The 24,407-nt window shown below is 39.0% G+C and overlaps 1 protein-coding gene across 4 annotated transcripts in view; it reads left to right on the forward strand.

The window, feature by feature from the left end:
- The window catches only part of LOC108715345 (solute carrier family 12 member 4), a 287,853-nt gene that overhangs the window by 252,315 nt on the left and 11,131 nt on the right, over positions 1–24,407 (forward strand). For all 4 annotated transcript variants that reach the window (XM_018260421.2, XM_041561093.1, XM_018260420.2 and 1 more), the window contains 5 exons: positions 6,146–6,341; positions 15,024–15,193; positions 19,361–19,492; positions 19,622–19,729; positions 19,807–19,994. In XM_018260421.2, the coding sequence (XP_018115910.1) occupies positions 6,146–6,341; positions 15,024–15,193; positions 19,361–19,492; positions 19,622–19,729; positions 19,807–19,994 (794 nt within the window). The remainder of the gene's footprint in view (positions 1–6,145; positions 6,342–15,023; positions 15,194–19,360; positions 19,493–19,621; positions 19,730–19,806; positions 19,995–24,407) is intronic.

Below are 24,407 nucleotides of genomic sequence, written 5' to 3' on the forward strand. Positions count from 1 at the left end.
AAATCTTATTTAACTATAATCTGCCTTTCCTTTGAAGCACTCCTCCCCCCCCACCTGTATCAGAGATGCTATATGGAACTGGTCCAGTACCAAATGGTGTTCATACCAGGGTTGTAAATTATCTTAGTTCTGTGATTGGCAAATTGCTAATGTGTGGCTATTGAAAAAGGGATCCTGTTCTCGGCCTCAAAACTATAAGCCAATTAGACTGACATCCGTGGTAGGAAAGCTTTTTGAAGGTGTATTAAGGATAAAAGATACTTGACTTCATTGCAAATAATAATACTATGATTTTGTGCAGCATGGTTTTATGCGTAACAGATCTTGCCAGACTAATTTTATTGCTTTATGAGGAGGTGAGCAGGAACCTCAACTCTGGGCTGACTGGTTAAATTAAGGAATATTGGCCTGTAACATAGTATTTATACTTGGACAGAGAACTGGCTGAAGTATAGATTACAAAGAGTGGTGATAAATGTAACTGGACTAATGCTGTTAGTGGAGTACTGCAGGGACCTGTTCTTGGTCCTTTACTTTTTAATGACCTTGAGGTAGGCATTGAAAGTACCGTTTCTATTTCAGCTGCTGATACTAAAATGTGCAGAACTATGGTCCCATGCAGGTTGCTGCTACTTTGCAGAGTGATTTGATTAAATCTCATCATTTTCATCATTTATTTATATAGCGCTGTCAAGATACGCAGTGCTTTACTGCAGTTATAGGAAACAGGGAATAAATGGTGGATAACAGACAAGGATTACAGAGTACAATAGGGTTTACAAACTAAAAGGTTAGGGTACAATTGAGACATTAGGATTGTATAAACACTTTGTCATTTTTGATACAGCAATGATTAGTTAAGGTACATCGAATAGGCCTCTTTAAATAGATGGGTCTTTAAGGAGCGCTTGAAAGTTTGGAAAGAAGGAGAAAGTCTGACAGCTTGTGGCAGAGAGTTCCAGAGAAAAGCAGAAGCCCGAGAGAAGTCTTGTAGACGAGAATGGGCAGAAGTGACCAGAGGAAAAGTGAGGCGAAGATCAGAAGCAGAGCGTAGGTTTCGTGAAGGAGTGTATTTGGAGATTAGAGATGAAATATAGGGAGGGGTTTCATTATTAAGGGCCTTGAATGTGAGTGTAAGTAATTTGAATTTGATTCTAGAAGAGATTGGGAGCCAGTGAAGGGACATACATATGGGAGCAGCTGATGTTGAGCGGCGAGCTAGATGAATGAGTCTAGCGGCCGCGTTTAGAATAGATTGGAGTTGTGAAAGGTGACTTGTTGGAATACCTGTGAGGAGTAAGTTGCAGTAATCAAGGCGGGAGATGATGAGAGACTGAATCAGTGTTTTAGTTGATTCTGAACTGAGATATGGTCGTATTCGAGCAATGTTGCGCAGTTGAATACGGCAAGATTTTGCAAGTGTTTGAATGTGTGGTGAAAAAGACAGATGAGAGTCTAAGATGACTCCTAGGCAGCGTGCCTGTGTGGTGGAATGAAAGGTGGTGTTGTTTACGGTGAGTGATATCTGAGGGACAGGGGAAGATCTTGGAGGAAATATGATGAGTTCTGTTTTAGAAAGGTTCAGTTTCAGGTGGCGCTGTGACATCCAGGAGGAGACAGCAGAGAGACAGTCTGTGACTTGGGAAAGGACAGAATTAGAAAGATCAGGAGTAGACAAGTAGAGTTGGGTGTCATCAGCATAAAGGTGAAACTGAAGTCCAAATGACTGAATGAGTTTTCCTAGTGAAGTTGTATAGAGCGAGAACAGCAGGGGGCCAAGAACAGAGCCTTGAGGAACTCCAACAGAGAGTGGGAAAGTAGTAGAAGTAGAGTTAGAGAAGGAAACTTTAAAGGAACGGTCAGACAGATAAGATGTAAACCATGAGAGAGCAGTGTCCCGAATGCCAGCTGAGTGTAGAATGTCAAGGAGGAGTGTGTGGTCAACTGTGTCAAAGGCTGCAGAGAGATCTAGAATGATTAGAATGGAATAATGACCTTTAGACTTTGCCAATAGAAGATCATTGGTTACTTTGGTGAGTGCAGTTTCAGTCGAGTGTGATGGGCGGAAGCGGATTGCAATGGGTCGAGAAGGGAGTTGTGAGTGAGATGCTGGATCAGGCGTTTGTAAACAAGCCTTTCTAGTAATTTGGATGCGAATGGAAGAAGGGAGACCGGTCGATAGTTAGTGGGAGAGCTGGGATCAAGGGAAGGTTTTTTGAGGATAGGAGTGATTAGTGCTTGTTTGTATAATGATGGAAAGGTACCAGTAGAGAGTGAAAGATTGAATAGGTGGGTAAGTGCAGGAGAGAGTGTATCAGAGATTGGGTGGAGAAGGCGAGAGGGTATGGGGTCAAGGGAGCAGGTGGTGGGTTTTGAGCAGGCTAGAAGTTTGCTAACTTCATCTAGAGTTGCAGGGGTGAAGGAGTGCAAAGTAGATGTGAGTGGACTGCACGTTGGTCTGAGATTGTTGTCGGACGGTATGCTCAGCCTAATGAGATCGATTTTTTCATTAAAGAAATGAGCAAGGTCTTGGGCGGTAACATTAATAGGTGGAGGAGGTGGAGGGGGGCATAGGAGTGAGTTAAATGTGGCAAACAGCTGCTGTGGTTTGGAGGACATAGTAGATATTAGATAAGAGAAGTATTGTTCTTTGGCTAATGATAGAGCTCGGTTATAGCAGGAGAGCATGAATTTGAAGTGGATGAAGTCAGGATCAGTACTTTCTCCACCGTCGCTCAGCTGATCTACTACATCTTCTGAGGTACCGTGTTACACTAGTGTGCCAGGGTTGGGGTTTAGCTGGCCGGCTGTGACGGGTGGTAGAAGGTGCAAGCAAGTCAAGTGCTGTTGAAAGGGCATCGTTGTAGAGAGAAGCTGCCATATTGGGACAGGAGAGAGTATTAATATGAGATATGGATTGTGCTGATACTGTTGATTGTTGTGGTTCAAAGGCATTAAGGTTTCTATACGTGTGGGTAGAGAGAGATGGTTGTGAAGGTGCAGGTGAAAGCAGTATCTGAAAGGAGAGTAGATGATGGTCAGACAGAGGGTAGGGAGAGTTAATTAAGTTGGATGGGCAGCATGAGTGGCAGAATATAAGGTCAAGAGCATGACCCTCGGTGTGGGTAGGTGACCAAAAGAAGCTGTTAGAGAGAGAAGTTTAGAGGTGGCAGCAGAAGCAGAGTTGTCAATGGGGATGTTGAAGTCCCCTAAAATGAGAGCAGGTGTCTCACTGGAGAGAAAGTATGGAAGCCAGGCAGCAAAGTGATCCAAGAAGGTGGAGTAGGGTCCTGGGGGGCGATATATGACAGCAACACGCAGAGAGATTGGAGAAAACAAACGTATGCTGTGGACTTCAAAAGAAGTGAAGGAGAGAGAAGTCGGTGTAGTTAGATTTTGAAACCTACATTTGGGGGAGAGAAGAAATCCCACCCCACGGCCATGACGGCCATCCGGTCTAGGAGTGTGAGTAAGTGAGAAGCCTCCATAGCAGAGGACAGCAGGTGAAGCAGTGTCTGAGGGGGAGAGCCATGTTTCAGTGATTGCAAGAAGGTGAAGGGATTTAGCTATAAAGAGGTCATGGACTGCTGTGAGTTTATTGCAGATTGACCGTGCGTTCCAGAGGGCACATGAGAAAGGCAGGGAGGGTGCTGTTTTTATGTGAATTAGGTTTGCAAGATTAGAAGTGCGTAAAGACTGAGAGACTGGAAAAGACCTTGTTGAATGCCTGAGAGTAGGAATAAGTGAGGGTACAAATGAGTGAGTTGGACCAGGGTTTGGGGAGATATCCCCAGCTGCAAGTAACAGTAATAATGAGAGTGAGACAAGGTGTGACCTAGATTTGACAGTGCAAGCAGTGTATTGTTTGATGGGATGAGAGGGGATAATAGATTTAACAATACAAGATAGTGTGCTTAGATTGAGAGAGGGTGATGGGAGCAGTGAAGAGGAGATTTCAATTTCAGGATAGTTTGATGGATGTTGGAGTGCAGAGGATATATGCAGAAGTATAGAGGAGAGAGAGAAAAAGAAGGCAATCAGATTAAACATAGTTGGACAGTATAATCCGGTTTATCTTGATGATAGAAGAATTGTTGAGCAGTGATGTCCAGTGTTTGCTTGGAGATTCCAGTCCAACTGATCCAACTGCTGTTCAACTCTGTCTAACTCTACTGTATATGTTGTACTTAAACTTTCTGTACTTTAACTTGATGGACTTAAGTTGTTAAATCTGCCATGGCTCTCCTGCCATGCTCACCCCTGCTATGCTTCCCCTAGAAATTGGGAAACTGGGCCATAAACTGAAAAATGAGGTTGAGTGTTGACAAGTGCAAGGTTATGTAGAAAATATAAATGTGAGTTATGCACTTAATGCCAGTAGTTTGGGGGTTTTACTTAATTGAGAAGGATCTGGTAATTTGTTGATAACAATTTGTTTAATTCTAGGCAGTCATTATGTGGCTACTAAAGCAAAAAACGATTCTCTTGAATAAAAAAAGAACATTAACTCAAGGGATGAAAACATAATTTTGACGGACTTTGATCTTTTTTCAACACAATTTAATTACAGTATGTAACTGTGGCATTGAACTTCTTTACTTCATTATTTAGAATTCCTTTAAGTCTGGCATGGTGGTGAGAGACTTGTGAATTTCTAATGTGACTGAAATGTATGGTCTTTGACCTTTATTTGATCTTTGGTAAGCAAATTTGGGTTACCAAGTAACCAATATGACATCACAGTGCCTCCCCCTTAAATTGTAAATTCCTCCACTTTGGTCACCTGACAATGCTACGCTGGGTAGCGAAACAGCTGTTGACAAGTGAAGACGCCTATCTGATCCTGTTAACAGAAGTCCCCTAGTAACAGTTTCTTCCCCAGGCGCACAGTGGGGAAATTTGAAAGATATGCTGCTTGTTGGATGCAATTAGACTGAGGTCTTAACAGAAGCTATAGCGGTGTATGGAACAGTTGGCGCCAAATGTTGAGTTTATCTACATTACACCTGTGATGGCTGATAAGTATTGGCACCACATGCATTGTTCTTACTCACAAGTTAGCAAATTGGTGCACCTAAGGATATAAGCAACACACTGATTTTATGCTAAAGTATTTTGGATACCAATATAAGTGCCAAAATGGGAGACTTAATTCTGATATACAAGACATTATTTGTGATTTATATTGAATACTCACCCTCAAGGAAGCAAGTTTAATTACAATGGTACAAATACAATTAGTCTGCAGCTGATGCATTTCTCCTTGAAACTCTTTCAACATTAACATATCAAGCTTACAAGTAGGAGTGACAATATTTTGCAGACATATTAACTTTTGCTGGACTTAACAGTTCAACACAGCAACAGCTGCTACTATTCAAAGTCATTGTGAGAATTGTATTATTTTGTAATACAATTGCTTGTGCAACAGGAGGAAGGAGCCTCTCCTTTTACAAGTCAGTTTAATGTGTTTTGTTTGCAGGGTTGACTAATAAATATCGTCATTTTTCACAATGAAACCTTATCATCACTCATTATAGGTAAAACATAAATCATTATTCAAGTTTGCACCTCATAGAGAATATGAATTTTGTTTTTCCTTAAAACTGTTCCTGTTCACATCTGTTCATTAATGTGCCAGTGCTGTACTTACTCCTTGGATTAATGTAAACCATGTAATAAAAGCAAAAGTAGGAACTGTGAGAGAACAATATTAATGATAAATCTGCCCTGATATCTGCCACTCCACAATACCATAGTTATGATAATTTAGTTAGCTGTTTATTCACTTGGACCTGTCTTGCTTTACAAACCTTGCAGTCTACTAGCCAGACAGTAGACTGCCTAGTGTGAATTACCCCATATTGTGAGTGGTTTCCTCAGAATGCGTATTCTAAAATACTGAACGAATTTAAAAGTTTAACTCTTTTAATGCTGGACCTTACTATTCTATCATGACAGAGTGCTTAATTTATTGGCTATAAAAAAGTAAACCTGAAGCAGTAAGGTTCATGTGCCCTTTTTTATCTTTTAGTTGTTACATTTCTTTATACAATGGAATTTAGCAATCATCAAATTAGTCATCAATTATTACCATTTTCTGACAAATGTTTAAAAATACTAATAGTCGTATCCTTCATCACAGACCATTAAAAACATGATGGAGATTGAGAAAGTGAAAGGTTTTTGCCAGGTTGTTGTTTCCAGCAAAGTTCATGATGGAATATCACATCTCATCCAGTCATGTGGACTTGGAGGAATGAAGCATAACACAGTACTGCTGGGGTGGCCATATGGTTGGAGGCAGAGTGAAGACCCTCACTCTTGGAAAACTTTTATTGGTGAGTATTTGTGTTAGCTTTTATAGTATAAAACAGATATAATTAATATTTGAATTTGAGAGAGATGTATAGTAAGAGAAAAACTGGAGATCAGGCTGGTGGAGTTTATATTACTTAGGTGGCTATCCTATGTGCTTTAAATTTAGGGAATTTTTGTTTTGGCATTGGAGAACACAATTTTGTTTTTTGAGTCCGTGGAGTGAAGGAAGGACAGTGGTTGAGTCCTCCATTCCTGTCGGTTACTTCAAGATGAATGGTTTCCCGTCAGTTAGCCTTATTATGAGCATGCAACTGTGGGTGGCTGGCTTCACATTAGTAAAAGGAAGATGTATTTTTAGTGTGAGAGAGACAACCTGGGAAAAGCAGATGCTGCAAATACCTACTTGTACGTGGAGATGGAAAGACACCTCTGAATTTCAAACTTTTGACCTAAGTAAAACCTGACTAACTGCTAGTTGATCCAGAAGAATGGAAAAAAAAAACCCCAAACATATGAAGCATTAAAAATTTGCCTCAGAAAGGAACACAATTTCCGTCCGGATCAATTTTGTACAAAATGTTAATTTCAGTAATTTGTATTTTCTCACTTTATGAAAAGGCATCCTTTCTTATAATTATGTATCTGTCAGTTTTACAACATTAAAGGGATACCGTCGTGGAAAAAAATGTTTTTTACAAAATGTATCAGTTAATAGTGCTACTACAGCAGAATCCTGCATTGAAATCCGTTTTTCAAAACAAGAAATGGATTTTTTTATATCTAATTTTAAAATTTGCTATGGGGCTAGACATTTTGACATTTCCCAGCTGCCCTCAGGTCATGTGACTTGTGCTCTGATAAACTTCAGTCACACTTTACTGCTGCACTGCAAGTTGGAGTGATGTCATTACCCCTCCCTCCTACAAGCTGCTGTAATGTAAATAGAGCCTTGTCTGCTGAGCCTGTCAATTGAACAATAGGCAGGTATCAAGATATGCTCCCACTGACACCACTTCAGAAGGATTGAAATAAGATAGTCCTGTGATCACTGCCCCACTTACGTTTAAAAAAATAAATATATATATATATATATATATATATATAAACACACACAATTCATTTTGGGCACTGGAAAAAATATTTTATATAGATACTTTATTATATTTGTTTACACAAAAATGAATGGCAGAAACACAGGAGTACAACACTCCCAGGACTGATGACAGGGAATAGAAAAAAAGGATAAAATAAGGACATACTTGAAAACCAGGAAAACTTAGGAGGAAGTCTAGGAAGGGTTAAAATAGCTCAGGAGAAAGGAGGCAGTAAGTAGTTAATGAAAAAAGAAGTATTGCAGGCAGGAAAGGAGCAAGGTCTGTGTGAGGTGGATAGCAGAGGGAACTCACAGCTCCTTTACCTCATCTAGTAACCAGTAAAACAAACTAGGAAGGCAGCAAGGAGAGAAAGTTCCCCCCTCCAAAGGAATGCAGAGAACAAACTTACAGAACGGCAGGAGCTTTGATAGTGTCTGTGGGAGGAGGGGCTGCTAGTTCAGCTGTAGAGCAGGACGTAGGAAAGTGAAAGTAATTGCTTCCCTGCAAACCATGTGACCTCTCTCCTCCAAACATCACACACATGGGCAGAGAGGGGAGGGGGAGTGTACAGCTGGATTCTCATGTTGTAGTGCGACCTGGCTTTTCATTACAGAGTGGCTGCCTCCAAGCACACAGGTAATGCTGTGCCTGCTGTTAGAGCAGCACAGGATGAATGTGTAATGAGCAGAAATGGAAGCCCCCATGACAAAATACAAACTAAAATAACTTATGCATGGATTTGTGGATTAACATTTTATTTGCCAGACAGTGTTTAAGGATGTGTGTTTTTTATAAAAATGCAAAAAAAAAAAGTTTAAAATGACGACAGATTCCCTTTAAGAAAAGAATTCTACAGCTTCACAACTCTCACTGTTAAAAACCCCTTTTTTTGCATCATAAATTTAAATTTCCTTTCTTCTTATATGAACAAATGCCCTCACATCTTCAAAAGGTGAATCAAGTTTACTGTATGGTTGAGGGAAAAGCACTGTACAGCAAAGCAAAAATTAGTAGAACAATGGAGGCAGCCATTCATGCTGGAAAAAGGGAGAAAATGCACAGGATACACAGCAGATAACAAATAAGCTCTGTAGTATACAGTGAGATCCTTAAGTACTTATCTGTTTTCTACTGTGTATCTTGTGCTTGAATGGCTGCCCCATCAAACACACCCGTTTTATCAGTGCAGCACAACAGTACATTATATTGTCATTATTTTAGGACACTTTCATTTTTTGGTGGTACTGTTCCTTTAAGTGCTGTAGGTTACAATGGGTGACACTGCCATATAACTGCCAGCACTCTGTTAAGAATATATGCTCTTTTTATTTCACATGATAGTATAACATCTTAATCCAACATTTCGGTCCCACTTGGGGGAGGTCCTTGAGAAAGGTGGGAAACTTCATATGCTATACTATCATGTGAAACAAAAGAACATATATTCACAGTTAACTAGAGAGTATTGATCCTATATATTAAGAAATTATCTTAAGACCGGCACAGCCTTTTTTTTAAAAAAAACTTTTAGCCTTTTATTATCAATACATTGTACCAAATTCCAATGTTTTGGTCCTCATTAGGACCTTTCTCATGGCTAATACAGTGCCATTTCAACAAACTTTAAATACCATTGTAGTTTAAACAAATTAGTGCTCATTATACACCAATGCATAATTGTGATTATCCAATCAGTGAATTTAGTTAAATTTCAATCTAAATATTCACCCCTCAATTTATATCATAATACCATTTACTGCATTACTACAAACATTCTCATTTGATAGAAACCATATCAATTTATATAATCAAATAAATAAGCAATAATACAGAATAAAATTAATATATTTATATAATTATTATAAACGTCCAGCTGTCACCAGTGTATCTTTAAAAGCTCACAATAGTGTTCTTTAAAATGCAATCTTTAAAAAAAATCCTAAAAAGAAGCAAAGATATATAACCATTTTGCACCACAAAATATATAAAATTCAGTAACACTGTAAAAACCTCAAAAGTATTTCCAACACATCCTGCTCTATATTTGTAAGACCTATAATGGTAACCATATGACAAAAATCATTGCGTTCCCCAATGTACTCTATTAGGTTAGAAAACAGCTTCGATTTACACAATTAAATTTTTGCATCCAGATGCTAGCTCTGTGCATTCATTCCAATCTTCTCTTTTTTAGTTGTCTTACTGTTTTGCCACAATAAAGTAATCCACACGGGCATTTTATTATATGCAGTATCATGGCTGTCTCAGAAGTCATGTGGTGTCTCACTTTGTACTTCTCAGCTGTATGTGGGTGCGTGAAGTGTGTCCTTAAAATTAGTACCACACATCACAACCCCTTATATCAGTATACCCCAGGTTGTACTGGAGGAATAAACATGGAGTATACAGACGTATGGGGTGTGTTATGTATGGTACTCTAATTTTAGGGACACATGTCACACACAACTAAGAGGTACGAAGTGAGACACCGCACCACAATGGTTAAAAACATTGGTGGCCAGGGGTCTCTAACAGTTAAAAAAAAACACATTGGTGGCCTGGGGCCCCTAAAGCTTAAATGAAATTAATGGCCAGGGCCCCCTAAAGGTTACAAAAATACATTGGTAACCAGAGCCCCCACAATTAAAACATTAATTCTGGCCACTAGCGGTTAAAATCATTGCAGGCCTGGGGTCTCTAAAGGTTAAAAAGATACATTGGTCCCTAAAGCTTAAATTAAAATGGTGGCCAGGGCTCTACATTTAAAAATATTGATCTCTAAAGGTTAAATATAGTGATGGGCGAATTTATTTGCCAGGTTCGCATTCGCTGCGAATTTGCGTGATTCGCCGCCGGCGAATAAATTCGTGTATATATATATATATATATATATATATATATATATATATATATATATATATATATATATATATATATATATATATATATATATATACGATCCAAACAGTTCAGCACACCACTGGAGCAATTGACCCAGGTGCTACCAATTGCGGCTGCATACAAAATCCAAAAAGGTAAGGTGCACACTGGGATCCTTTGTAGCTTTTTTAAAAAAGATAAATTTTATTCAATACATGTTAAAAGGAGGTCAACGTTTCGGCAATTGGACTCCCTTCTAAAAAACAAATGCTCTGTAAGGTAACAAATGTATAGTTATATTTACTTTTTATTACTGATACTTCTTTTCAGGCCCTCTCCTATTCATATTCCAGTCTCTTATCAATGCATGGTTGCTAGGGTAATTTGGACCCTAGTTACCAGATTGCTTAAAATGCAAATTGAAGAGCTGCTGAATAAAAAGCTAAAGAACTCAAAAAAACCTTCAATAATAAAAAAAAAATGGAAACCAATTGCATATTGTCTCAGAATATATATATATATATATATATATATATATAAAGGTGAACAAGCCCTTCAAGTTTTGATTTAATGTTTTGATTTAATGTTTTAACATTTTATAATGTTAATAAAGGGCTGGAGCAAGATAAGAAGAGAAGAAAGGAGAAGGAATCTTTAAGGCTTAAGCGAGCCTGGCACAGTAACATAGTAAGTTAGGTTGAAAAAAGACACACATCCATCAAGTTCAACCTTTAGCTCTATTTTAACCTGCCTAACTGCTAGTTTTTAAGGTACTGCTAGTAATTAAGGTTGAACTCTTAAAGGGTACGCACCTGTTGGGTAAAAATTTTATCCCCAACCAAAGGTGCGGGCTAATGGAGCCCTCATTCCGGGTTGGAGATAAGTCGTTTTTTTTTTAAAATGCCCCCCGCCAGCGATAGGCTACCGCAGCTCCCCGTGTGTGCAGCCATGTCTGGTCACTCGCATGCGCATAATGCGCATGTGACCTCACGCGCATGTGCATAATGAGCAATTCAGGGCAGCTTTTCATTATGCGCATGCGAATGACCAGACATGGCTGCTCGCACGGGGAGCTCCCTCCCGGTGCAGGTAGCCTAGCACTGGCATGGGGCAATTTCTTTTTATAAAAGCTACTGTTATCCCTAACTGGAATGCGGGCTCTATAAGCCTGCGTCCTTTGGTTGGGGATAACATTTTTACCCAACAGCTGCCCTTTAACCATGTGTCCCACACTGCATTGAACTTATCTGGACAGCCTCTGGACATATATACCAATTTTTGCTTAGGTAATTAATTTCTTCCAGAAGGTGAGGGAAGGGTCTACAGTATATTATTTTAGCAAAATAGCTTTCTTTACATAAAATAATAGTTGTACTCGCCAAGCAAACATACCTTTGGAGAAAGAATATTGGGAAGGGACATTGTTTCTTTGATATAGTACTGCGGATCAAAGTCACCGAAAGGCTGGACATTCCCAGAACACGTGAAAAAGTCTGCTTCCAAAGTTCATTTGGGGGAACAATTTGACAAGTCTGTGGGGTGTTAAGTAGGCACGGTTAATACATTTGATTTTAATGAACCTGTCTCTGACTGGCATTGTTATTTCCCACATTCATCCTCGAGATCTGGTATATTGCTCTGCCATTTCCTTTTTATTTTAGTTAATGGGTCAGGGGTAGATTGCCATAATAAAGAATTGTGAGTGAGGAATTTCCTCATAGAAGTTCGAGGGGACCATATTTTGGGGGATCTTTGTGTCAATCTTAGAGATTTTTGAAAAATTGTAATCACTGTATGCATCGGAGTAGTAATATGATAAAGAGGTGAGGGACCTCTGTAGGCGAGTCTGGCTAGTGCTTCTAGAGATTGCAGGGCCGCTGCCTTGAGCATCACAGCCGGCATTAACCACCAATGAGCGTAGATCAGCTGGCTCCCCAAAAGTTTAAAGTCTGGTAGCACATGCCCTCCTTTAGAGCTAGGATTTTCATGTAGAGGGGAGGGTGTGCCCCAGCCAAGAGAAGATAATTAAGCAATTGGGCCCTGGGAATTATGAGAGACATAGTTGAATTTGGGGAGAAATATAATTTTGAGTAGGTTTATCCTACCTGGGAGAGTGAGGTCCTGCCACACTTGGACTCTAGAGAACAGATCCTGCACAAGCGTAAGGTAAAGTCTCAAATTTAGTTAGTCAAATTTAGTTAGGTCTTTATGAATCATTATTCCTAGGTATTTAAAAGAGGATACAACCTGCAGTTGCTTAATATATGATTGTGGATCACCGGGGAGGTTATCTATTGGAAAAGTAACTGATTGATTTATTCTTGTTAATTTGGAGGCCCGAGAATGATTGATACCACCCGCAAAAGTCAGGGCCACAGTGGAGTTAGCCAGATAAATAAGGATGTCATCTGCATACAATTATTTTTTTTTTCTTCAATAGGATGTAGTGTCAGCTCTTCTATCACCATTGACAAATAAATAATATTTATAATATCTATATACAGTATATTGTGTGTTGGCCTATATGATCAGTAACTGACAGTAACACAGAACATGTGCAGTGAATCAACAGAAAAGAAAACTGGGAACTACAGTGAAACCTCAATTTTACATCCCCTGATTTTAAGTTTTCCCTCCTTTTACATTGTTGTTTTGTGGTCCCACCTATATATTATGCATAATACTTTTCCCTGATTTTACATTTTCCTTGATTTTATACCATTTTTTCTGGTCCCCTGAAAAACATAAAATGGAAGTTCTACTGTACTAGGGCATCTTTGGAGACAAAGATCTTTACTGATAAAGCATAGTTGGTTGCCTTTGGCTGGTATAGAAGTCCTAAACATAATGTACAATATTTCTGACCTACTTCTTTAGTAAGCTTCGGTTCTTCTTATGGAACCTATATGCTATGTAACCAGATAAAGAACGAATGGCAGTTGAATAAAGGCTTTAATAAGCCAGTCAAAGAAATAATTAACAACGGTAAGCCAAAAATCTTGACTGAAAGACATGCCCAAATGCACACATTTAATCAGGGCAATGGCAGAAAAACAAACATCATAAGACAGACCATGGGTCATACCAAGAAATAAACAAAGCAATAACAGGACAGGGAAGAAATACACTCACTTAATAGGAGCAGGACTTAGACAGGATTCTCAACAAGTGAATGAATAATTTGAATGAAAATTTCTGATTCGGCTCATGTTATAAAATGACTTGGATGTTATTGCATTTTTACTCTTGCTTTTACTCTATCAAGGTTGCCTTGTAATATATAGAAGCCACCTTTTATATTACAGGGCACTTTGAAAAACAAAGTGTTTAATCAGTTCTTGTCTTATATGTACAGAATAGAGGAGTCTCAAATATACTGCTAATGGCTGACACAGGATACTTAAATATTTATGTTAACAAGGACTGAAATGCACCCACAAATGCTTAAAGGAAAACTACACCCCCAAAATAATACTTAAGCAACATATAGTTTACATCATATTAAGTTGCATATTAATGAATCTTTCCAAACTGGGATATATATTTAAGTAAATATTGTCCTTTTACATCTTTTCTCTTGAGTCCCCATTTTTTATTTTCTGTACTGCCTCAGAGATCACCTGACCAGAAATACTGCAGCTATAACTGTAACAGGAAGAATTGTGAAAGCAAAAGACAGAACTTTGTCCATTAATTGACTCATGTGACCCAACATATACGGTCTGTGTGTGTGTACCATGAATTGTGGGATCCTAGGGGGCGGACCTTAGTTCTTAAAACTATTTAGGATTACCCAAAGGCACATACTACTAAAAAAAAGTATATTATTATGAAAATAGTTTATTTACATGAAGTAGGGTTATATATTTAAGCTGTTTTATGCAATATATTTTTATAGAGATCTACGTAGTTTAACTGCATAGTTTTCCTTTAAGAGAGCTTTGTTTAATGTTATCATGATGTGGGAAGGGAAATGTGAGCATTTATATGAGTGTTTGCCCCATAACACAGATTTTCAGGGAAATTCATTACATCCATTTACATCCAAGATCCTTGCAGAAGTTTTTGGATAAACTGTCAACAGGGGCAGTTAAGTGGCAGCTGGGTTGCCTGGGGCACCCAGACGGCTTGGCCTGGCCCTATGCAAGGCCCTTTAATGCGGCTAAAGGTGGTCATGCACTGAAAAATCTGCTCGTTTGGCAAGGTCCCATTCAAATAGTTGATTGCAATTTTTTCTTTTAAATGATTATAGGCACATAATGCACTGTGTTACACTGAGTCATTATATAGATGTCAAAGCAATATTTGCTTTTAGCTATGATAAATTAGTTTTATGGGATGGAAGGCACCTGCCAGTGGATTTGAACAGAAATGAGTATTGCTTTATGCAATGTTGCTTCAGTAATGTCAGCTCTGTTCATAGGTCTTTGATTGCCAAGTTTCCTTATTTAAACTAAAGAGGCAATAAAAAGATGTATTATCTCTGGCAAAATATATAAACTTTAATATTAGAAAAAGTGATAAACTATATAGCCTAATGGACTGTTGAGAAATTATGCTATAATCCCTCTTGATTACAGGTTAGAATTATTTGTGTTCAACATTTGTCCATTGTGTTATTGGTAAAGACACATAGGACTAAATAGGCAGTGCCACTGTGAAGTCTGCTGTTGCCTATCCTCACTGCTTACTATAATTTAGCAATTATTTGTTAACTTCTTCTTACAGATGCTGTACGCTGTACAACTGCAGCTCGCTTGGCATTGATGGTGCCAAAAAATGTGTCCTTTTACCCCAGCAACCATGAACGCTATTTAGAGGGAAATATCGATATTTGGTGGATTGTGCATGATGGTGGTATGCTAATGCTCCTGCCTTTTCTACTGAAACAACACAAGGTATAATAGGACTTTATTGGGGATATGATCAAGTTTGAGTAAATATTATTATTTCATTGTATGGAGCAATCTTGTGAAACAGTGTGCCAAATTAAACTGCAAATTCTATTGTATGCAACATGTTTTGGGTCACAAGTATGTTTAATATGCAGCCCAGTAGAACAATAAATTAATAGAACAAACAAGGGTCATTACAAAAATAAATACAAATAAGTACAGTTGCGTTAAAATTTTTAAGAATTAAATATTAAAGACACAAGAGGAAGGAGGTCCCTGCCCCATAAAGCTTACAATCTTAGTGGGAGGGTAACTTAGAGACACAAATAGGAGGATATTAATGTAGTAATACCTGTATGTATGGGGGGGGGGCTACTATATGTATGTATGAATGAACATAATATAGCTTTCCTAATATATGGTACCTAACCTTGAAAACTTTAGTATTTACCAATGACCGATAGATACATTAATTTACACATTTCTCCTTTCATGACTACTTCAAAGGATTGTAAATAACTCTGAGTCAGGTAGTAGATGCAAAACTGTAGTTCCTTACTTCCATACCAACCCCTTCACCCACCACACCATACCCTCCCAGTAAGTGGTGTCAGCCCCTTATTTTCGTCTGTTCCGGCGCCTTGCATAACCAAATTTAAAATTAATAGATCGCCTACGCTGTGGGTGAAGGGGTTGGTTTACAAGGTACTGCTTCAGGTGGAAGCTCATATCAGAGCAGATATCTGCCAATTGGGAGGGTTGTGCTGTGGGAGGGTTGTGCTGAAGGTGTTGGTATGGAAGTGTTTTTTACAGGCATTTCCCACTAATTTTGCTTAGCAGTACGCATCTACAACCTCTGCAACCGCCACCTTCTTGTAACTTAAGGCAGCTTTTGCCAATTGTAACTTAAGGCAACTTTTGCCAATTATAACTTAAGGCAGCTTTGCCAATTTGGGGGGCCTACGCTGTGGGTGAAGGGGTTGGTTTACAAGGTACTGGTTCAGGTGGAAGCTTCAACGCTCATATCAGAGCAAATATCCGTCAATTGGAAGGGTTGTGCTGTGGGTGAAGGAGTTGGCTGACCAAGGGCTGCACAACAGGGGTTGTTCCAATAGAGATGCAAGCTAGAATTTACTAAGCCTGCCTCTCCAACGATTAGCAGCACCTCTACCCATACTAATGTTGTACACATCGTGGGTGCTAACTAAGTGAGCGACTTACACAACCCCACCGATTTAGGCCCCATTGACCCTTTGGGTTATGTGCTTCTAAGGGGGTGATCTGTGTTGTATAACATTGTGTGTAGTCTATTACCCCCATATTTATGACAGAATAGTGTTTAAACAGAGTGTTTTGGGGTGACCTCCATTAGCATACATTTACCACTTATCCGTACCACCAGCCCACTACCCCAAGTTAATCCGTCTCCCCGGTCCTAACCATGTTTTAATTATTACTGGACTTTTTTATCTTATTTATCAGTAATAAAAGTTACGTTTTAATGGTGTATAAATACGAGCTTGTGGACATGCTTTGATGGGAGGGTGCAAATACATGGGTCAGTTCTTTCTCTTACTTGTTAATTAGCCAATCTGAACACATCCCTGTTTTGACCAGTGAGACTGTAACTGTATAACTTAATTTGTTCCCTATACAATATATCATGTGGGTACACTTTTTCAAAACCTTTTTATCATTTGCTGTCTCTGGGCTGGATAATATAAATAAATTGTTTAATCTCTGGGAACCTTGGTGTTGCATCCATTAACCATTAGCTCCCATTAGGGAGCTAAATGCGTGGCTCAAGTCCTGGTATCGGAATGAAGAGTTTCGGTTCCTTGAGCAGTGGGCTGATTTTTCTTTGGGGTACAACCTATATAGTCGTGACGGATTGCACCTCAATGGAAGGGGGTCCGCTGTGCTGGGGGAAAAAAGGTGCTTGTGAGGGAACATGATTACACTTTACAAGTATATTAGAGAGCATTATAGACAAATAGCAGGGGACCTTTTTACCCATAAAGAGGATCACCGCACAAGAGGCCACCCCTTCAGAAAAGAGGAAAAGAACTTTCATTTGAAGCAACGTAGGTGGTTCTTCACAGTGAAGTTGTGGAATGCCCTGCCAGGTGATGTTGTTATGGCTGCTTCTGTTAATTCTTTCATGATAAGTGGCTTGGATGATTTCTTGGACAGACATAATATCAAAGGCTATTGTGAAACTAAATTCTATAGTTAATATAAATGTTGGTATATATCATTTATGTGAGCGTACAAAGGGGTGTGTGTATGGATGCTGGATGTCATTTGGAGGGGTTGAACTTGATGGAGTTTGTCTTTTTTCAACCCAATTTAACTATGGAATTATGTAACCTAGCTGTGGTAAATTGTGGAATCTATGTTTCACACTACTATATGGCTATATACAGCTTTATAATATCAAACAACAATTAGGTGCTACAGGTTACAGTGGGGGAACATATGTAGACACAAGATATAGTGGGGTGTAGTGGAATGAAGGGCCTTGAAGGTTTTGAGAAGGGCTTTATGCGCAATTCTTTATTCTTTTCAATTGCTTTATGGGAATCCATGATAAGGACTTCAGCAATAGAGGGGCCTGTACTCTGAGAGGAGGAGAATTCTGGCCGCAGTATGGGAGGCCAATTAGTAGAAGTTTACATTAGTTTAGGCAGGATAGAATGCCTGAGTTTCTTAGCTGTGAAAGAAAGGGGAGGATGTTGGCAATATTGTGTAAACAAATAAATAAATAAATAAATAAATAAATAAAAAGGGGCCGGTATTGACAGTGGCATTAATATGGTCAGAGAAGGAGAGAGAGTCAAAGATTACTCCTAGACAACATGCTGAATTATCAGGGTTACTGAGCACTCCATCAACAGTGATAGAACAAGGGGAATAGGACCGGGCTTAGGTGGAAAGATGATAATTAAAAGCAAATGAGCAGATGAGATCAAATACAAATCACCCTTGCAAAGGCTCTCTCCCAAAATATCTTAATAAATAGAGAAAAACCTTACCCTCCATTGGTCAATTGTCAATTCCATATATAGTCATATCTGTCCCAACCAATCTTCCCAATAGGTGAAGCAGACAGGCTGGATGTTTCTAGAGCTTCAGCTCAGATGGGAGCTTTGAATAGGCAGGTTGGGGATGCATCTTTGCTCAGAAAAGCAAAAACAATTTCCATTCCCAGAGTGAATGACTTTTACTTGAACAAGGTGAGGGGTGGGGAATTGCTTACCTAATTAGGATGGTGGAATGTCTTTATGTAAAAAAAAAAAGGATATAAGTATTCAGGGCCAGGCCAAGCCAACTGGATGCCCTAGGCAACCCAGACAGCCACTTAATTCCCCCCACCCCTGTGTGTGTGCATGCACAAAAATACACAGTGATGTCACATGGGGGACTGCAGTGACACTTGTAAATGGTAGAGGAGGAGAGCAAACACAGATTAGTGGTAAGCAGAAACCCTTTAACAGGTGCCTGCCCAGAGCAGGTGCCTCTTCTGCCTAGCCCTATTTCTGGCCCTGAAAGTATTTATTTTTGGCAGGTTAGACACTCTGCATGCACAACATGGGCCCAGCTTAATGGCCTTATGAGTTATGTATTCCACAGATTTTCACAGAGTCCAGCAAATTATTTAACTAGTTATCATGCTGTGAAAACATTGGAGACAAACATCACTGGTGATGTTGCCCATTGCAACCAATCAGTAATTAGATTTCAACAGTCACCTGCAAGAAAACAAAAGCAAAAATCTGATTGGTTGCTATGTGCAATATCACCAGTTATGTTTGTTTCCAATGTTTTCACAGCATGATAAATAGACCCCTAAGTCTATTATTATAATTTTCATTATACATAATTAATACTGTATTAGAAGAAGACAGATTTTTCTATTCTCAGCCCAGACATGCTGGAGCATATAGATACTAACCAGTCCACATACAATAAAGTTATCAATGGATATATACTGTATGTGCAAGGCCATCTTCCTTTGTTATGTTCATGCAGCCTATCATTGGTATGTTGCAATAATAGTGGTGATGTTTGTCTCCTATTTCTTACACACCTTGATAAACCTGCTCCATAATTTGATTGATGCAATATTTATTAATCATTCTGATAACAAAACTTGCTACCCTTTGGCAGGTCTGGAAAAAGTGTAAAATGCGCATTTTTACTGTGGCTCAGATGAATGACAATAGTATCCAAATGAGGAAAGACCTTGGAATATTCCTGTATCACTTGCGACTAGAAGCAGAGGTTGAAGTAGTGGAAATGGTAAGTCATTTATAGTATTGTATTACAGCAGCACAATCTTGATTTATGATGTAATAATGGGCCATATAATATGTACTGGCAGTAACTGTAGAACCAGAACATATATAGTATTTTTTTTTCTTAATCAAGCACAATAGTGACATCTCTGCATACACATATGAGCGGACTCTGATGATGGAGCAGCGATCACAGATGCTTAGACAGATGCGTCTCACCAAAGCAGAGAGAGATAGGGAGGTAGGTATTACCATGTTACAATATGTTTCTAGTGATCCAATTAAAATCTTAATATAGATTTCTGATTTCTAAATTAGGCTCAGTTGGTGAAGGATAAACATTCCACCATTCATGTTGAGAGCTTCTATTCTGATGAGGAGGATGAAGAGGCAGAATTGCAGCAAGATAAGATCCATATGACTTGGACAAAAGATAAATACAATGCTCAATGTAAAAACAGAAACAAAGAAGCAGTGCATTTTAGAGAGCTTGCAGATATAAAACCGTGAGTTATTTTTCAGATTTGCTAAGTGCTTTATGGGTCACATTTATTATTACTGGCGATGAGGAGAGAACCACCTTGTGTGTGGGCCAATGCTTCATTACTCCTTCTGACTTGTAGAACACCGTTACACTGCAACCTTCTCTCAGCTGGGCCCATGTAATGGTGTTGGAGAGTAATGGAAGCTTCAATGTAACTCCCAATATATAGTGCGTTGATGAATTTGTTTTTGATCTAAGTTCCCCCACCCCTCCCCAGTTAAACTTTTGTGTTTGGTGATGTTCAACCCTATTTGGCCCATGTGTGATGTTTTCATCCTACAATGCTAAGAGCCAAATCATGGATAACCCCAAAACACCATAACTGGATAAATGGAGTGATAGTCCTTGACGTAATGGACACTTTTAGGATGTTATGCGTGTTAGAAAAGGAAACCATTTTTTAGGGCTAATGGCAGAAACCTAAAACCTGAGTAAAGAGATCTGGGTTTAGATAAGTTTTAGTATTGTTAGCATGCTGGTGGGATTTGAAATTGTATTTAACTAACGGGCACGTCACCTTAAGAAATATTTCCAAATCCTCATTGGTCAAGCAAACCAAACTTTATTTACACTGTATTAATAATTTAAATCTGTTTCCTTCATTCCTGGAAGTACACAATCTCAGCAAGCAGGCAGGTGCCATGTTGGGGACCTGCCTGCACCAGAATGGGAATATAGTTTCCAAGCCTATGCACAGGATAAACTGTGAGTAGGATGGGGGAATGTCAAGAGTGTAAAGATATCTAGGAAGTACTGAACAAAAGTGAAAATATTTGACTGTCCCGCCTCTATGGCTGAGGCATATAAGCAGGAAGGTAATATATATGATTGACGGCTCCGATTTTTATATACATTTATAACAGGTATGGATGTTTTAATAAAAAAAAGTATTTGGGTGACATGTTTAATATGCAAATGACATTTATTATACAGCTTTTATTTTGGAGGACAGGTTCCCTTTACATTGCATAGAGTAGAAGTATACAGAAAATAATAAGGGCATAGGACTGTGCCTTAAGGAAGCCCAACAGAGAGCGCTAAGGGAGAAGAGGGTAGATCATTTTAGGCTATGAAAAGGTGATTTAAAAGATGAGGAAAATCAGGACAGTGTTTGGAAGAGTTAAAGGTGATCTATGATGTCAAATGCTATTAAGAGTTCCTAGGAGTATTAATAGTGTGTAGTTTCTGCTTATAACCGTTTTTCTTTTAATCATTTAGAACAGTTTCTGTGAAATATTGAGGTAGATTTTAAGTTGTCCAGCAGGCCACGATCAGGGAGGAATAGTATCAGTCAGTGTTTATTAAGTGCTCAACTTGTTATAGATAAAGGAAGCCAGAGAGATGGAACATACTGTACCATATATACTCGAGTATAAGCCGAGTTTTTCAGCATCCAAAATGTGCTGAAAAAGTCTACCTCGGCTTATACTCGGGTCAGCAGGCAGTAGCTGAGATTGCAGTCACTTTTAATCATTCCTATACCAACAGTTCACTTGGGGAGAGACTGCAATATCCCACAATGCCCTCTGTTGGTTATATGAAAGAATAACAGTGCGCCCTCTGTTGGTTATATGAAAGAATAACAGTGACTGCAATATCACGCAGCGCCATCTGTTGGTTATATGAAAGAATAACAGTGACTGCAATATCACACAGCACCCTCTGTTGGTTATATGAAAGAATAACAGTACGCCCTCTGTTGGTTATATGAAAGAATAACAGTGACTGCAAAATCACACAGTGCCATCTGTTGGTTATATGAAAGAATAACAATGACTGCAATATCACACAGCGCCATCTGTTGGTTATATGAAAGAATAACAGTGACTGCAATATCACACAGCACCCTCTGTTGGTTATACGAAAGATTAACAGTGATGGCAATATCACACAGCACCCTCTGCACATGGTAGTGGGACAGTGGGACAATGCACACAGTAATCCGTTTGGCAATTCTCTGTCACCATCAACTTTGCAAAGAAGTCCGGTTGATCGCTGGGGGGTCGCTTTGGCAGAATGTGCGCTGTAGTTGTGTCTAGGCTTATACTAGAGTCAATAAGTTTTCCCAGGTTTCGTAGGTAAAATTAGGTATCTCGGCTTATACTCGGGTCGGCTTATACTCGAGTATATACAGTAGTTTAACAAGACTGGAGGAATTAAGAGGCGTTTCTTCTACATAGGGGTAACTAGTGTATGTTTTAGTTGGGAGGGAGCAGGTTCAGGCTGTGCCAGCAGGACATAGTAACATAGTATTGTGGGAATTCATGATGAAACAGGAGATCACTTGAGGTAAAGAGTTGAAGTTTATTGACACAAGCTGCATGGATCCTGTATTCCAAAGAGGCAGAATATAGAACAAAGGACATGGGGGGGGTTATTTTATACCCTTCTACATAACACTTTATTACAATGATATGCAAAAGGCAGAAAAACATTGGTGTGGGAGCCATACCTTCAGCTTTGATAACAGCCTTGAACATTTGCAAAGAGAGTTGTGCCTCTCTTAGTGGACCTCACAGCTGTGAAAAAATTAAACAGCACATAGTACTGAAAGGGTAATTTGTAATTTGTAACTGCTTCACGGTGTCCTTGATGGGTGACTTACTACTGTACGGACTACTGAAGGGGGGAATGAATCTGCTGGTGGTCAAACATAGTTACATAGTTAAATTGGGTTGAAAAAAGACAAAGTCCATCAAGTTCAACCCCTCCAAATGAAAACCCAGCATCCATACATACACCCCTCTTTACTTTTAATTAAATTCTATATACCCATACCTATACTAACTATAGAGCTTAGTATCACAATAGCCTTTGATATTATGTCTGTCCAAAAAATCATCAAAGCCATTCTTAAAGGCATTAACTGAATCAGCCATCACAACATCACCCGGCAGTGCATTCCACAACCTCACTGTCCTGACTGTGAAGAACCCCCTACGTTGCTTCAAATGAAAGTTCTTTTCTTCTAGTCTAAAGGGGTGGCCTCTGGTACGGTGATCCACTTTATGGGTAAAAAGGTCCCCTGCCATTTGTCTATAATGTCCTCTAATGTACTTGTAAAGTGTAATCATGTCCCCACGTAAGCGCCTTTTTTCCAGAGAAAACAACCCCAACCTTGACAGTGCATACTCCAGATGAGGCCTTACCAGGGACCTATAAAGAGGCATAATTATGTTTTCATCCCTTGAGTTAATGCCCTTTTTTATGCAAGACAGAACTTTATTTGCTTTAGTAGCCACAGAATGACACTGCCCAGAGTTAGACAACGTGTTATCTACAAAGACCATTTAGTGTATAACTTGCATTTATATTATTTTTGCCAAAGTGCATAACCTTGCATTTATCAACATTGAACCTCATTTTCCAGTTTTCTGCCCAGTTTTCCAGTTTAGACAAATCACTCTGCAAAGTGGCAGCATCCTGCATGGAAACTATAGTTCTGCACAATTTAGTATCATCTGCAAAAATAGAAACAGTACTTTCAATGCCCACCTCCAGGTCATTAATAAACAAGTTGAAAAGCAAGGGACCTAGTACAGAGCCCTGCGGTACTCCACTAACAACACTGGTCCAATTAGAAAATGTTCCATTTACCACCACTCTTTGTAGTCTATCTTTTACCCAGTTCTCTATCCAGGTACAAATACTATGTTCCAGGCCAACATTCCTTAATTTAACCAGTAACCTTTTGTGTGGCACTGTATCAAATGCATTAGCAAAATCTAAGTAAATCACATCCACTGCCATCCGAGAATCGAGGTCTCTACTTACATTCTCATAAAAAGAAATTAAGTTAGTCTGGCAAGATCTATTACGCATAAAACCATGCTGGCACAAACTCATAGTATTATGATTTGCTATGAAGTCCAGTATCTTATCCTTTATTAACCCTTCGAAAAGCTTTCCTACCACTGACGTCAGACTAACTGGCCTATAGTTTTGAGGCTGAGAACGGGATCCTTTTTTGAATAGAGGCACCACATTAGCAATTTGCCAGTCTCTCGGCACTATGCCAGATCTCAATGAATCCTGAAAAATTAAGTAAAGAGGTTTGGCAATCACAGAGCTAAGCTCGCTAATTACCCTGGGATGAATACCATCTGGCCCTGGACCTTTGTTAATCTTAACATGTTCTATTCTCTTTTGAATTTCTTCATGTGTGAACCATGCATCATTAGTTGTATTACTAGAATTGGGACTGTTAAGAAGGAAACCTTCACTTACTGATTCCTCATTTGTGTAGACAGATGAAAAATATGAGTTCAGAATCTGCGCTTTTATTTTGTTTTCATCAACCAGCTGACCCCCCTCTGATAGTAAGGGTCCCACCCCTTCCTGCTTCATTTTTTACTATTAACATATTTAAAAAATA

The sequence above is a fragment of the Xenopus laevis genome, chromosome 4S, assembly GCF_017654675.1.
Source record: "Xenopus laevis strain J_2021 chromosome 4S, Xenopus_laevis_v10.1, whole genome shotgun sequence".
NCBI lineage: Eukaryota > Metazoa > Chordata > Amphibia > Anura > Pipidae > Xenopus > Xenopus laevis.